Genomic DNA, 16,003 nt, shown 5'->3' on the forward strand with positions numbered 1-16,003 from the left:
GCATTAGGTAATTGGTAGATTTAATGCTATAACATTTTTATTTTCTGATCCTTGTTTTTGCCTTGAAGTAACAGACACTGATTTTGTTCCTCTTTTACACCTTTTTTACCCTCGGAGGGGGATTTTCTGCTAAGGTAATTGAAGAAATGGTGTGTACGAGAAGTTTTGCGTTATTAAACACAGAGACAAGAGGATTATTTGTGCAGGAGTGAATGAGTAGACTGTAATTGTGGCTTCAGTAAGTGTAAAAGTGTAATCTAATCATGGCGTACAACCTGCCTCACCTTTTTCACCCCACCTTTCTCTACCCTCCTCTTTTCAACCTGTGCTCTTCTTTCTGTTTTCCTCCCTGTCACTCACTCCCCTTTATGTCCCCTAAATTGCAATCCTTTCTATCCTCATCCTATTTTTCACCCATCACTGTTCACTTTTTTTTTTTTACTATTTAACTCTTTATCCCATCCCCCTTCTCTTCCTCTGTCCGGTCCACAGAGAAAACAAAGGACAGAACAGCATTGGGGGTCGTCTCCCATCTCTGTCTCACCTGGACAGCGAAGACGTATTTGATACACCTGTAATTACCCCACGTACCCGGACCTTTCCTGCCAGGAGCTACACTATTGACACTCCTTACTGTTCTTCTGAACCCCTTGAGCCTTCTCCAAAAGAGGTCGACCTCCCTGCTGCCTCCCCAGCGACCGGCAAGGCCGCTTCGCCTCCCACCTCATTGGAAGTTGACATTGTGGACAGTCCTGCAGGCAGCGACACCACAACCACCATCACTCCCACGAGCCGCAGCTTTTTCCACAGCTCCCTGTCTCCAGCAGCAGCAGTAGCAGCACCTTTACAGAAGAGTCCAGTCTCAGAACGCACCAGCACAGTCAAGACAGAAGAGACCACAACCACCATCTCCTCTTCTGGCTTCCCACAAAAGGTGCCTGAGCCAAGGACCTCATTGTTGCGCACACAGACTGAGGTGGGGGCCCCCTCCTCTGGTTCTCTGTACAAACAACAACCACAGCCCATCTCAATGGAACCTAAGCCTCCTGGGGTGTCTCGGGTTTCCGCCTCCCTTCCCAGGAGCTACCAGAGATCGGATAGCGCACGTCTAACCTCAGTTATTGCACCAAGGCCCTTCGGAACCCAGTCGTCCCGCCTCACCTCACTCCCCCGAGCCGCTACAGTGAGTACTAGATAATTCTACAACTAAATAAAAACTACCAGTGCAGCACAAAGGGGTTGAATTACATGTAGAGGGTAGGAGGAGACAGTGTTTGTTTGGCAATAAATCTTTGTCTGTGTTGGTCAGATACAATGTTATTTGTTTTGAGTGCATCATTGTTACCCAAGAGTCCGATCTGATTACTGTGTGAATAATGGATGAAGCTGGTGTCTTTATAATGCTAACTCAACTACCAGAGCTGCTATTTTCAGCCTCCCTCACAGTCATTACTGCTAATGTTGTATCAGATCAGTCAGTGTCTGTCAGGAGAAGATTGTGAACTCTAGAAACAGTTTCACACTTACTTAAAGAGTTTGTCCAGTTAATTTCACCCCCATTCTAAGATCTCTTATAGATTTCAATGTATTTTTAAAAAATCAACAAACCTGTGTTGTTCAAGTTCATTCAACGTTATCTCATTTTTAAGTATTAAAGTCTGCATTCTTTGACAATCTCCATTCCCCCGGGACAGACCGACAACTCTCAGAAGCGTGTCAACGGCGACGCCTCTATTTCTAAGAAGTTGTCGGTGCCGAGCCGCTATCACCAGTTCATGACCTCTGAGGACGAGACTCACTCTCAGTCCAGCTCAGCCCACAGCAGTGAGGAGGAGGAGGAGGAGGAGGAAGAGAAGGAGGAGGAGAAAGAAGACAAGACCACAGCAAAGAGCATCACCTCTTCTCAGAGTGTCTCACCTGTCCCTCCTCAGATCAAGAGTGAAGCCCCAGTCAGTGCTGCTCCAGCCAAAGAAACCAGCCAGGTATTTAAGTTCCCCTCTGTTGGTAAAACTAGTCATCTTGTATATTGAAGAGTGTGTTTGTTACACAGATTTATATAATGCTGACAATTTGAACAGTCACTGAATGTATTTTCAGCTGTGTTAAGTGAACCCAAATGCGTCATTAAATAAAATCTTTGCTTCAACCTATTTTCTTATGTAAAAGTGATTAGAAATAATGGAGCTCTGCACTGCAGACATTAAAGAATAGCAACAGGTTCGCATTAAATCAACTGCCATAAATGAATAACTCAAGGCGTTCTTGCCAAAGCACACAGACACACAACCAGACTTCCAGAGTCTGCACTAAGCTGTCTTTTGTGTGGTTGTGAATCGTTGTTGTTCATCTCTACTCATCTGTGTTGGTGTTTGGTTTTTTAGGAGAACTACTGTGAGATGCGGATCAGCCTGAACCAGAAGCCCAACAGCAGCAGAGACTTTGGCTTCCAGGCGACCTGGGACTCGACAGGAGCTCGCATCACGTCCATCCAGCTAGGTAACAACAGCAAAAGATATTTTAAAGAAATACCTTTAAACAAAGGGATTTGTTGGGCAGAGCTTTATTCACCTCACAATGTAATGTGTGATTGTCAGCCAAACTGGCAACCTTAAACTCCAACATTCCCAGTGGTTAAAAAAAAGATCAAACGGGCATTGGTCATATTTCACTCTCACTTAAGTTGACTGATGTATTCATAGATACAGTACAGCGGTACAGTTGGAAACAAGTGCCCAGGCACTGTTTTACAGCCAGGCACTGCTGGATAGTTGTCAGCAGGTTTTCGAGTCCATTGCAGTGGCGATGCCAGACCTATATAGGGCAGCATCTATCTGGGTCAGATTTGCTGGGCCTAAGCCTCACTTTTATACTGAGATTTTTCCACCTTTGCATCTCTGGTAATTTAGTAACGTTTCACAAATACTTTGGACACCCAACGTCAGTGCATGAACTCAAGTTCTCAGTAACTTTTGGTTGCAACACTGATCGTGTCAACCCTGTCAAAGTTTGATCTCATTTTCTTGTCTATATTTATAAGGACATGGAATGAATCACCATTTCTATGTGCCAGTTTTAACCACTTGGCAATTTTTTTCAACAGCAATCCTCCGATTTATTTCAAAACCAATATTGTTGCAGAAATTACAACAAAAGCAAAAACATCAGCATGTATAAGACACAAATCATGCAAAGCAGCAGGAATAAGCTAAACATTCATGCAACAGTAAATTGGCTGTTGAATACATGCAGCCATGTAAAGCAGTGTGGAGCAATTGGAACATAAATGACCAATACTGTTTACTGCATCATGCATGCATTAGCCATGCAGAGCAATGAGACATCAAATCAAATGGTAACAACCAATAGTCTTAATAGGATGGTAGAAAAGTTTGTAAAATGCAGTACTTGAAAGCAATACTTGAGTAAAAGTACAAGTATCTTACCGGAAAACGACTTTGGTAGAATTTAATGTCACCTTTTAGAATATTACTTGAGTAAAAGTCTTAAAGTAAAATCTTAAATTAAATCTGATATTTACTGAACTGAAGTATCAAAAGTACTTTTATGATATTAAATGTATTAGAAGTATTAGAAGTAAAAGTACATCAGGTCTGATAAACAATCAAGAAAAAAACTGTAAAATACTAGTAAATATGTAATACACAGTATGTTCTGTCTGGTTTTACTTGGCTGAAGTAAAAAGTAAAGATGAAAAATGTTGGAAGAGTCAGTTTGTGACTCAGTAGTTTTCAACTTTGTTTAGTATCTGTAACACAAAATACATTTATGTACGTCCATAAAAATGTAGACTGTTTCTATAAAACAAATGTAATGGAAGTTAAAAAAAAATGACATTTTCCAAAACCTTAAAACAGTGGCTTTGTTCCTTTTTTTCTTGGCATGGGAAGGTTTTTTTGTTGATACAGTGTTAAAGTATTCAATTGTGGATTCTATATAGAAAGGATTATTCTGGTGTGAATGAAAACTGTAATTAGAAGTCAATCACATATGTTCTCATAGCAGGAAAATTTTCTGTGCATTCAATTTCAGTGAAATAACTTAAAGGACCACTGCAAGAATAATAACTGTTAGGAGTGTTAACCAACCATAAACCTGCATTGGTAGACTAGATTTGTATACTTTCTTTGTTGCTGATGACATATTCTCTGTCTCGTTCAGGCAGCCCGGCAGAGATGTGCCAGCTTCAGGTCGGAGATGAGGTGTTAACGGTAAACGGGCACCAGGTGGCAGAAATGAGCTACCCAGACTGGAAGTCCTGCATGGAAAAGGCTCTGCAGGAGGGCAGTTTGATTATGGATATACGCCATCATGGCAAGAACAGTGAGTCATCTGAACGCTGTGTGTCTGAAAGTGTGTGTTTGTTTGCGGGAGATTGAATTAACCACTTTAAGGGTTGCATTCCTGGACTGACAGTGCTGCTTATGCTGCGTGCGTTGCTAAACAGTTTTGACACTTTAAATTGGTCCGTTAACTATTGTGAAATCATCCATGAATGATCTCATGACAGCCAAGCAGTGATGGACCTGTAATTTATTTTCCACTCATCTGACAAGGGAAGACTGTTACTGTGTTGACCTCTGTGGTTCTTTTTTATTTCTTATTTCTTTTCTACCTGGATGCATTTTTCTTGTCCTGTTTTCGCTTTCTTTTTCCTTTTACATTTCTACTGGTTGTTTCTTACTTTTTCTGATTTTTCTGTCTCATCAGCATTCCTCTCTGTATACATGCGGTGTTTTCCTTGTGGGGAACTAACCCAGCTCAGGTCTATGGTCCTCTGAGTGTGCTGTTTTCACAGTGTTAGTATAACAGGCTTACTTATACCAACTACGTGAGTGTCATCTTCCTAAGATAATAAACCACCCAGAGTAGCTCCCTTGAACTAACACACAGTACCTGTTGAAATAGTTTGGTGAAGCCCGGTGGTTTTGAGCCTGTTAGAAACACCGTGTGGGTTTATTTAAGCTTTAATAGGCTGCATGGCTGGGGAAGGTTTCTCTGTCACACCCTGCTGCTCTCTATAATAACACCACACCAGCAACCTTATCCCATGCTTTATAGGGTTCTTATTGTAAAACAATTCTATGTCAAATGTATGGGTTTTACATATACACAACTACTGCAAACACACACAGAAATTCATGGTTCTATGTGCAAACGCACATCCTATTTTTTGTCCTTGCATTGTCTGGACGCAGAGTGGGACAGAGATCAACCTTCCCTGCCATTTAAAAGCCATAAGACCATCAATCTGACCAGTACGGATCCGATACTTGTAGGTTCCCCTGACAAAAACACTGTCAGCTCCAGCCTGGATTTCACCTCACGCTCTTCCATGGAAAAGCTGGTGTCCAAAGAGGCTCCCGCCCATCCAGTCGTCGTAAGTGACCCAGAATGAACTCAGCTTTGATCAAGTTTTATTTCTGTATTGCGACCCTTTAATGAATATACACCCTGCCATGTCTCCCCGCAGGACGTGGCTTCAAACGGAGTTAATGGAGGTTTCCGTGAACAGTCGGTGACGATGAGGAACAAAGGTAAAGAGCAGAGCACGCGATCAGAAAAGCTATGGAATTGATCATGACAACCATGAACACAAAAACACACTGATGGGGGGGTGGGTGTCATTATGTTGACTTAGTTTTTGGAGAAACATCTTTGCAAACACTGGACTATTTATCTTTGCAAACACTGGCCTATTGTGAATAACATTGATGGACATTTACTGTGTCTTGTAACAAAACATTATTATAATTGATTATCATACATCCTCAGCAACAAAAAATCATGTATTGGTAATATAAGATGTTATATTCCCTTGTAAAACTTGTTTCTCTCCTCAACTGCCCCTCACTATATCCTGTTTTTCATTTCTCATGTAGAGTCAGAACCCATATCTTTGAAAAACTTAAAACGGAGATCAGAGTTTTTTGAAAAAGGTAAAAAAATAAAAAAGCACGGGCCGAATTTGGGTGGGGTCTTAATAATATTAATGACTTCTGTGTAATCTGGTGGCTGGGTTCTCTGTGCTTTTGTCTCAATGAATTCCTCAGATTCCCTAAGGATTTTTGCATGTTTTTTATCAGTCACATCCTCATGTTCAATTGATAAATAGCCTATTATCAATTGATTATGATCTTTTTGGAGGAATATCCAGGATAAAAATAGATTCCTCCATGGCTTTGGTGCCAAAGCTTAACCTTTGTGCTGTGCCCCTTCCCTCCTTCAGGTGGCTCAGGGTCCAGTGTCAGTGCGCTGGTCTACCTCTGTGGTAAACAGGGTTGAGTGTGCAGTGGCCTCCTCACCTTCGCTTGGTACACTCTGGGACACTGACATGCTTTTCAAACCAAGGGAGCTAGGGCATAATTTCCACTGGGGACACGGGGGACACGTCTTTCAAAGGTCAATTTGACTCTTTTGTATCATCATAGTCCCTAAACCTGTGTAAAAATGCAGGAAATGGGATTCAAGTAGAAAGAAAATATTTTTGGCGGAGGACTCCCAGACCCCTGTTTTGTGTCCACCATGATGAATCATCAGTTCATCATCACAAAAGTCACAACATATTGTATTGAGAAGAAACCCCATAAAAAAAAATGAAAAGAAATCTTAAAACCTTCTGTGTGTGTAAATGCAACTCATTCAAGCTCCAAAGGCAGGACAGCATGTCAGACAATACGCCAGCGTACCAACCACAAATACAAATCTTTGACTCCTGCAGTGTTTGTGGTGTCCAGGTTTAACACATGGTTACACTTTTCACTTTGCTGCGCATGAAGTTAAAAGAATTCCTGTTGCTCTTTTGGCATGCATGTATTGAACCGTATGGTAGCCTTTTCTGACTGGCTGCGCTGTATTTTGCATCTTAAGTATGCATGCTGCTCATATGTGTGTGTCTTACTTTCAGTGTGTTTGATCAATTTATTGATTTTCCTATTCAGAACTATTGGGCTGGTATCCAATGTAAATGTCAAAAAGTGGATGATTTTGAATTGAGGAAATCAGTATCAGTCATAGTGGGTGAAATGTAACCGTTGTTGCTTGAAGGCTTGTTGAAAACATCAATTACTGTGTGTCGATTTAATTGTCATTTTCATTGATGAATTGGCAATTGACTCGACAATTTCAAGTTGAAACTTTAATAAGCCTGTCAACTTTGTGTTGCTGCAGTATATTACCTCAGGGGTAACTTCTCTTCTATTGCTCTGCCTGTGCATGCCAGAAGTATTGACTGGACGATTTTCTTTCTTTTTAAGGAGGATCAGAGTCTGCAATGCCAGATGTGAGTAGTATAATCACTGCATATAGGGCCGTTTTTGTCTTTTGTATGGTGTTTGCTATTCTAGCAGGACAACATCTTTAAAAGCAATGGCACAATTATTACAAAGCCCAGACCTATTATTAAAAATAACGTGTGCACTAGTTCACTTCAAGATGCTGGTTCATTCTGCTTCTTAAGCAAAGTAAAAGTCAACTATGATTGCGAGGGAACTTTAACTAAAAGAGTCTAAGGAAAATGTTGTTGTATGTTGTATGCATTGTAAAGCCCTCTGAGACAAGCTGCGTAGATACAATTGACATGACTTGACAATACCATAAAGTAATTTTGGATGTCATACAGTTGATGGCTGATGTGATGCAGTTGCCTCATTCTCATATGTGTCTTCCTTGTCTGCAGATACCTGTTCCTTCAATCATTCCTTCTTCCAGCCGCTGGTCCTGGGACCCAGAGGAGGAGCGCAAAAGACAAGAGAAATGGCAGAAGGAGCAAGAGCGCCTCCTACAGGTACAAAAAGGCACACTTGTGAAGCAGTGACATTATGTCACAGTATGCACTCCGTTGCCAGTTTATTAGGTACACCTAGCTTGAAATAATGCCTGGTGATAAATCCGCCCTGCAGTACGTCCTAACTTCAGGAAGGTTACAATGTTCTGTTTTAGTTAAGTGTACTAGAGAGGTTCTAGTTGTCTTTGTGGTGCTGTTAGATTGTGTTGTGTTAAACTTGAGAACGCAACAATTCAAATAAATCACAAAACAATGGAATAAGGACACTCAAGGCGGGAGATAAGAAAACAAAAAAACACTATTATAGCCATCAAAGTTTTCTTTAATGCAATGTGTATGATTTTGCTTTTTGTTGTTATATTGTGTGTATCTTTGAGAGACAGATTTACATTACAATAATGTTTTTTTGTGATTCTAAGACTTGGACCGTTTGTATTGAATATAAACAATATTCTTATATTTGGTCTGCCTTCATTGATATAAACACAATGGACAATATACAGTATCACTGAAGTAACAAAGGTAACACCGCTCTGTAATACACATTACAGTTACAACCGCACCAAAAACTATACCTACTAAAATAATCATGAAGCTGAACAACCTGTCTGAATCAGTTTCAATAAAAATGAAACTCAATAACCTTCGTAGGTAAGAATTATTCCAGGACTGTTGTATTAGGCTGCATTAGTTTTAGCCAGGTGTACTTAACACACCTGTAACATAGTGTGTTAATTAATAAAACTGAAAATAACAAATCAACATCTCAATCTATTTGATCTAAAATACCTGACAATCCGACAATGAGGTGAGGCACAGAGCTTGAATAACAGGCTAGGAAGTCCTCACAATCAAAGAAGACTGCACCTTATAGGCTCCAAACTGAAAACTTTAAAGAGCGTACTGGCAGCTAAAAGTAAAACATCTGTCGGGTATCCAACTTGTAGTAGAATCCTATCAAAACATTTTTCCGAGGGTCTATTTCTGGATGGAGATCAAAGGTGTCCAAGCAGAGCGCTGGAGCCAGGAAGGCTTGTTACTCATCCAGTCTTTGTTCCCTGTTGGATATACGGCCTGATTTCATGATGTGCCGGGGAGACATCCTGCCCTGGGCAAGCTTCTCTAGGTTTATCAACTTTTCAGGATGGTTAGATAACATGTAGTTGAGCTTGGAATATAATACAGCTACGATATCTATTTAGTTTTTGTACAAAATACTTTTTCTTCCCACTATACTGTGCAATATTGTCATATACATGTTCATACTTTCTTTTTTTGTGTTCACATGCTTTTTTATTAAACAAACATAAACATAAACACACTAACACATCAGCAGCGTGTTACAGGTAACAGAACAAACATGTAACACCCCCACCCCCCAGGAATATTAGAAAAATATATATACATACACACATCATATACAGTATATACACATATGCAAGACAATATCACCCCATCCTTCCCAGGACCCCGTGGGCTCAGCCTTTTATTGTCTCTGCCGCTAAAAGCCACAAATCCACATTCACCTTTCTAGCTCCATTGATGTGGGCTGTTGAATGTTCCATATAAACTATGTCAAGAAAGGTCAGAAGCCACTGCTTAATGGTCAAAGTGTGTGGGTGCTTCCAGCGCACTGCCACCATTTTCTTTGCAGTTGGAAGCGCAGCAAGGACTATCCTTTTTCTAAGGAAAAAAGATTTATAGTTTGAATTTACCTTTAATTTATATTTTCTTGTGTGTCTGTGACTATGTGCATGCATGTTATTTCATTTGAATGACCTTTAACTGTACGTTCTTTTCTGTCCAGGAGAAATATAAGCGCGACCAGGAGAAGTTGCAGGAGGAGTGGCTGAAGGCTCAGCAGGAGGTTGCCGAGAGTATAAACCAAGAAGAGGTAACATTTTAATATGTATAAATTATGGCCTAATACCTGGAACAGACGGAGGGTAATTAAAGGGGGCAGTAAGTTCTGACCCATAGCAGTAAATTATCTAAATGTATCCAAAGCATTTTAATAGGGTCGTTGATTGAAATTGATATAATTATCAGCCATTACGTGCCTAGGAGCTGGTATGTGCTTTTATAGCAGACGTCCGTTTTACATAAAAGTTGGGGAAAGTAAGAGCAGAACAATGTCTAGTCATGTTGATATTCCCATAGAACATACAACATGTGGGGCTATGCTTCCTCTCATGACAGGAGTTCAGCTCAAAGTTTTGCAACAAAACCTCCCCTTTGATTGGAATTTCCAAACACTTGCTGGTTTGTCACCTCAGGGGATGACATGAGTTCATCCTCTGTTGTTGCAGTTGCTCCTATAGGTCAGATTACTTTAGGCCATCATTGTGGTAAATGCTTCCTTTTTTTGTGGTTTCTTCTCTCTGGCAGCCTGGGAGCCTAGAGATGATCAGACACAGCATCAGCCCATTCCCGTCCCTCTCTACCACCAACCAGCCCACCTCTCCTTCGTGGGAAGAGGAAGAGAGAAAGAAGAAGGAGGAGCAGGAGCGCCAGAAGCAGGCAGAGGAGCAGGAGCGCCAGAGGCAGGCAGAGGAGAGGAGGAAGAGGGAAGAGGAGGAGCGTGAGCTGCAGCGTCTCCAGGAGGAGAGAAAGAGGAAGGAAAGGCAGGAGGAGGAGGAGCGGAAGATGAGGGAGGAGGAAGACCTAAGATGGCAGAGGAGGAGAGAAGAGGAGAGGAAGGAGGCAAGCAGGCGGCAGGAAGCTGCAGAGCAACAGCGCAGAGAGCGGGAGAGAGCATTCGAGCAGCAGCAGCCGTGGTCAGTGAAGACACTGCTCCTCCTATTACCCTCACTCTTTACTCACACAGCTTCCTCATCTGTCCATCATATTGATAATAACACACTGAAGTGAAAAAAACATAACCTGCTTTGTTGTCTGTGCATTAACGTAACTGCAACTAATGTGTTTGCATGTGCTGTGCTCCACCTTTGTGTTTGTGTTACTCTCGTTGCACCTCTCCCTTCACCCTACCCTTCACCAAAGGGCTGATGGCTCCCATGGCTTTGCCAATGTCCAGTCATCACTGTCCTTTACAGACAGGTTAGTACAGGAGGGACTGTGTTTGCATTTATCAAACTGCATCTTAAATCATACTTAAAAGATAATGCTTCTTGTTTACATTGAGCTGGTCGACTATTGGCACTAAAAACACCTGTTTGCTTCCTACCCTATTTTGATTTGATTTTGCCTTAGAGTGATTACAATTTATTGTAGTTTTTAGCATTAATGAGTTGAAAAGGTTATATTGGCAACACGTTATTTTAAGTCCCCCAATTTAGTGTTTATGTGGAGTACAGTATATGAACAATTGATGAACAGAGGCAAGTGTTAACGTATTTTCCCACAACTACAACTCCCCCTGTGGGTACCCATAAGTGGAGAGTAGAAGATGTTATTAATTACTGACAAATATTGCAGCTTAATACGCACTTAGTTCTGCTTAGAACTACAGGATAGTGTGTAAACCATTTATTAGATGTTTGTATACGGCTTATAAATTTGAAATAGGGGGAATTCAAGTGTTTGTATTGGATTTGCTAAATTAATACATCCTCCTTTCACATTAGCTTCCCCACATTTTCAGCTCCAAGATCACCTTCTCTGAGTTCTTTATTTAATTCTCTGCACCAGGAGTTATCTTGGCAACACAATTTGTTCTTTCCTCAACAAAACTGCCAAAACAGTGTCTCACAAGCATACAATACTGCCAAACACCAACATCAGAACTAACAAACAAGAACAATTTGTCACTCACCTGAAAACATATAAACCAGGTACATCCTTTCACATCCTTGTATGTCTTTGAAGCAGGCAATCATGCTTTTCCTTTGTTATATTGTCAACACATTTCTCAGTACAAAACATGAATACATTATTTTTCACTGTGGTATTGCAAATCAAAATACTACTTAGAATACTTGTATTTCATAGTGGTAACAAAAATGGTTGTAAAATATGTTCTATAAAAAGAACTACTGGAAGTATAATTAATTTCTTCTCTTTTTTAATCAGGCCCTAACCGGTATTTTATTTTGTTTGACAGGACAAAATCTAAATCATCTCCCCAGCTTGATGAAGAAGAAAAACCTCAGAGAAAAGGTCAGTTTTCTTGATTTTTTTCCATTAGTTAAGTTCTATTATAGCTGACCTTTAAATGAAAATAAGTGATGGATTGAATGACTGTGAATGCAACAGCAATATGAGTCCAGACATATTAAAGCATTTAAATATTGGCTCGTTATACTCTTCATTCTGATTGTTTTTACAAATGACTCAATGTACGCATGTTGTTGCATACACATGTGGGCTGTACTCTACCGTAGGTGTGTATGTGCAGCCGGGGGGCATGGCTCACTGGCTGCTGGAAGAGCAGCTTAGGAGTGCGCGTGATAAACAGGCCCAGAGTCAGCGGGCTGCATCAGAGCTGGAGACCGAGAGGAGAAACATCCTCAATGCCATGAGATACAGAGAGCCGGAGAGAGGTGGGCTCGGCCCCTGAGCTGCTCTCATTATGACAACTTTGATCAGCCGATCTGTCAATTGTGAAATTTCACCAAATCAAAACTTACAGCTGCTCGATTAACAGCTGACCAATCACATGGTAAATCAATCCGTCGGCCGAGCAGGAAATGACATGCAATAAAAACTCATTGATTGCAGGGATGATTTCTCTCAGGTTCCTTCTATAGCTTTATTGTACTTTTCTGTTTTCAAAAGTGCTGGTCAAGACTGGAGAAACACTGCTTCTACATCATCCAAGTCTCTTTCTTTCTGTTCCATTTTGTCCATGTTCTCTGCCAGTCCTATTCTATTTTTGACTTCCCAGAAACCTTTTTATTTCACCCAGCATAATGTTGAGTTTATCTCTCCTCTCTGGGTGCAGTGACGGGCAGTGGATTGGGTGATAAAAGGAGTCAGCAGTCTGTGTCGCAGGCAGAGCTGGAGCGGCAACAGATCCTGAACGAGATGAAGAAGAAGACTCCGCTGCTGAGGGACAAAAGCTGGATCCGTGAGCGTTCCTCCACCACCACCATGATCCAGGAGTCCGATGTGCCACCCATGCGCAGGTACAGTCTACCCAGCATGAATGAGACTGAACTAATATTATCTCTGTTGTGTGATGCTGGTGGTTGGCTTTTCAAAGTTACTAACATCCTGTTAACTTGTGTTGCGTGCTGAAATTAAAACATTTATTATTCTGGCTACCACTCTGACTTTGTCTTGACAAATTTGATTGGCCCATTGGTAACTATTCAAACATAAAAACAACTGCCGCAGGTACAGTTGGTAGCCAGACATTTGAAATGCCTCTAACGGGCTAACGTGGGTTGGCTTTGCAGAGGTGAGTCTCTTGACAACTTGGACGCCTCCTACAACTCTTGGCGCTCATCATGGACACCCAGAAGTAACTCTTACATCCCAAACTACACTCGGCCTCACTCTGCCCTCTCTGGCAGCACTTCCTTTTACGGTGGTGGGTTAGGGGGCCAGCGGCTTGGCTCTTCCATTCTGCCTTCCTCCTCCTCCATGGGCTCCCTCCGGGGCGGGGCAGGAACCCCCTCTTCCCCTTGGTCCCAGCAGTCGCCTTCCCCCTCACCCTCCTCTCCATCACCCCCGTCTTCTGAGGCTGGCGCCCCCGAGCAGCGGAGCAGGTAAATTCAACAATAATGCTTTGCTTAACACCCCCAACAAGCTGCCTCTAACATCTCACTGGTGTACTGGGTTGCATTATCATAGTCTAGGTGGTGGTGTTGAACCATAACCATAAGCGGTGATGGAAAAGGGCAACTGGACCTCGATTGTTTTGTTCTTGTTTCTACTTTTGAATATATTATTATATGATGTTGTATATGATATTGTTTTAATGTGACATTCTCCATCCGTTCACCCTCCATTTCACAGCTGACTCCGACTATTCAATCTTTTTATTATTATTATTTTTTTTTTTACAGATTTCCAGTTGAATTCTAATTGCACATTCAGCATTGTTTTGAGTTTGTGTGACTCGTGTTCATGTGTTTTGAAGCAACACCCTGTCATTGATATTTAATGAGCATTGTTTCCTCATTATTTATCTCCTCTCGTCAGGAATAAGAAGAAAAAAATGGATGGTTTATATATGACACAAAAATGTTCAATTAAAACTCATCATTAAAAGGATTGTTACAGGTGACTGAAAACTGTAATTAAAAAAAATGCAAAAGCAACTTTAAATAGTTTACAGAATCTTTCAAATGGAGCTTCAATGAGCTTCTGCTCCATTTTAGCAGGGGACATAATTGGCTCCCATCCAAAAGGAATCTTTAACTAAAAGCCAGCATTGGCAAACAAAGTACTTATCAGTTTGTATACCAGTGTGAACATGTGTTTTGTGTGTGTACATGCTTGCATTCATGCATCATGCATGTGAGCTTAGCTCTCGAATCACAGCTGTGCATTCTGTAATCCAGGTCAGTGAGTGGCAGGAAAATCTGTACGTTCTGTGACACCACACTGGGAAAGGGAGCAGCCATGATCATCGAGTCCCTTGGGCTCTGTTATCATTTGGGCTGTTTTAAGGTGAGAGCTGGGCTCGTGTCGGCCCCCGAACACATCATCAACACACCTCGGCCGATCCTCAAAAGCTAACCTGATCACTCCCGACTCTTTTTCTTTTATTACTAACCTGGTCAATCCTGGTGAGTTTCAAGGTCTTGTTTTCTTTACAGCTGAGCAAAGTTGACTTTTTTTCGTGCCAAAACCCGCACGCCAAACTAATCAACCCCTCCCTCCCCTTGTCTCTTTTCACCCATGCTTAATTGTTGATTCTTCCTGGAACTTGGGTCTTCACTTGAGTTTGGACACCAGCATTTGAACAGTGATCCATTCTGCTAAACTTTGTCATTTGACTCTGATTTATTCTTTTCCCTTCATTTTTCTCTTTCTATACATACAATCAAGGGAGCTTCTGTCTCTTCTCATTCCTCTGCCTTTGGACTTGGACACTTTGTCTAGCTTTAAACACCATTTTGGTAGATCTTTAACTCTTCCTTCTCCTAAACTTCTTCAGTGTATCGACTGTAAGTCGGACCTGGGAGGATCGGAAGCCGGGGCTGAAGTCAGAATACGAAACAAGCAGCTGTACTGTAACACCTGCTACATGCGATTCAAAGGTGTGTACGTGATCAATCTGATCAGCATGATGACATGTTGTCTTCTGCTTTCTTTAAGTGTAACATTGTTGGGGTTTTTTTTTCAGCTGGCCAGCCAACCTCTATGTGATGTGACTGTACTCCAGCAGATTGATGAAGAGACTACTTGTGACAACAACCCATGAGCATTTAAGTGAAGCCATTGCAAATAGCTGGGACACTTGGTTTGGACATACTTCCATTTATGACTAGAAAATTTCAGTTGAATCGCTGATGAGAATTATATTTGTGGTTATTGAGAGGTTTTGCTTGCAAAGACGTTATCTACTTTACTGTGTTTATATCATATTAAGTATTACAGTTGTACAAAATGTAAGGGTTCTGCATGCACCGAACTTTTATGTTTTAGCCCCAAAGCTAGTCAAAACGTTAAATTGTCTATAAGATTATTGAGGCAGATCTTTGTAATGTTCTCCAGTGAGAAAGATTTTAGACATCTTGAGAGAGTTTTCAAGGTTTCAATCTCCTCTTCCTCATGTTTCTTTTTCCGAGTCTTGTGGTATTAACACGTTTGTCGACCAATGTATTCCTATCATGTCTATGTGCCTTTTCGTTTGTAACAGGGAGAAGTAATCAAGATTATTTGGAATCTTTCAAAACATATTTAAAATGGTCTGCTTGGATTGCACTTATCTGGAGTTTTCACTGACATATGGAGGATTGTACACACAAGAAGGTTTCCTCGTGAAGATTATATCATACAGAATGGCATTCAGGCAAACAGTATCATTTGTAAATAAAATGACTAAATGCGTCATCTGTGGTTTTGTTTATTTTTCAGCAAATTGCACAATTCTTAATAATGATATTCCAGTACATGATGCAAGGCTTTTCCTGCCTCTCTGTTCAGAAATCATTATACTCTTCTTTCTCTGTCCGTCCCACTCATTCTCTGTAGTGCCACAGTCATAATGAAAGGAATTTCAATGAGCTTTTGTGCAAAGGTTCAGAGGACCTGCCTGCTCTGTGTTCTCTGAAGCCAATTTGT

The 16,003-nt window shown here is 41.1% G+C and overlaps 1 protein-coding gene across 19 annotated transcripts in view; it reads left to right on the forward strand.

The window, feature by feature from the left end:
• Positions 1–15,775, forward strand: part of lmo7a (LIM domain 7a) — a 48,915-nt gene extending 33,140 nt beyond the window's left edge. For 4 of the 19 annotated variants that reach the window (XM_032530152.1, XM_032530154.1, XM_032530153.1 and 1 more), the window contains 20 exons: positions 493–1,183; positions 1,695–1,982; positions 2,382–2,496; positions 4,180–4,341; positions 5,217–5,398; positions 5,492–5,555; positions 5,901–5,957; positions 6,248–6,289; positions 7,275–7,300; positions 7,697–7,804; positions 9,612–9,698; positions 10,193–10,581; positions 10,808–10,864; positions 11,868–11,923; positions 12,148–12,306; positions 12,708–12,891; positions 13,165–13,476; positions 14,275–14,383; positions 14,874–14,976; positions 15,063–15,775. In XM_032530152.1, coding sequence (XP_032386043.1) covers positions 493–1,183; positions 1,695–1,982; positions 2,382–2,496; positions 4,180–4,341; positions 5,217–5,398; positions 5,492–5,555; positions 5,901–5,957; positions 6,248–6,289; positions 7,275–7,300; positions 7,697–7,804; positions 9,612–9,698; positions 10,193–10,581; positions 10,808–10,864; positions 11,868–11,923; positions 12,148–12,306; positions 12,708–12,891; positions 13,165–13,476; positions 14,275–14,383; positions 14,874–14,976; positions 15,063–15,085 — 3,214 coding nt within the window. In that variant the 3' untranslated portion in view covers positions 15,086–15,775. The remainder of the gene's footprint in view (positions 1–492; positions 1,184–1,694; positions 1,983–2,381; positions 2,497–4,179; positions 4,342–5,216; positions 5,399–5,491; positions 5,556–5,900; positions 5,958–6,247; positions 6,290–7,274; positions 7,301–7,696; positions 7,805–9,611; positions 9,699–10,192; positions 10,582–10,807; positions 10,865–11,867; positions 11,924–12,147; positions 12,307–12,707; positions 12,892–13,164; positions 13,477–14,274; positions 14,384–14,873; positions 14,977–15,062) is intronic. The other 15 variants (XM_032530159.1, XM_032530168.1, XM_032530156.1 and 12 more) reach the window with 15 other exon arrangements.
• Positions 15,776–16,003: the final 228 nt, after the last annotated feature.

This window comes from Etheostoma spectabile, chromosome 11 (assembly GCF_008692095.1).
Source record: "Etheostoma spectabile isolate EspeVRDwgs_2016 chromosome 11, UIUC_Espe_1.0, whole genome shotgun sequence".
Taxonomy (NCBI): domain Eukaryota; kingdom Metazoa; phylum Chordata; class Actinopteri; order Perciformes; family Percidae; genus Etheostoma; species Etheostoma spectabile.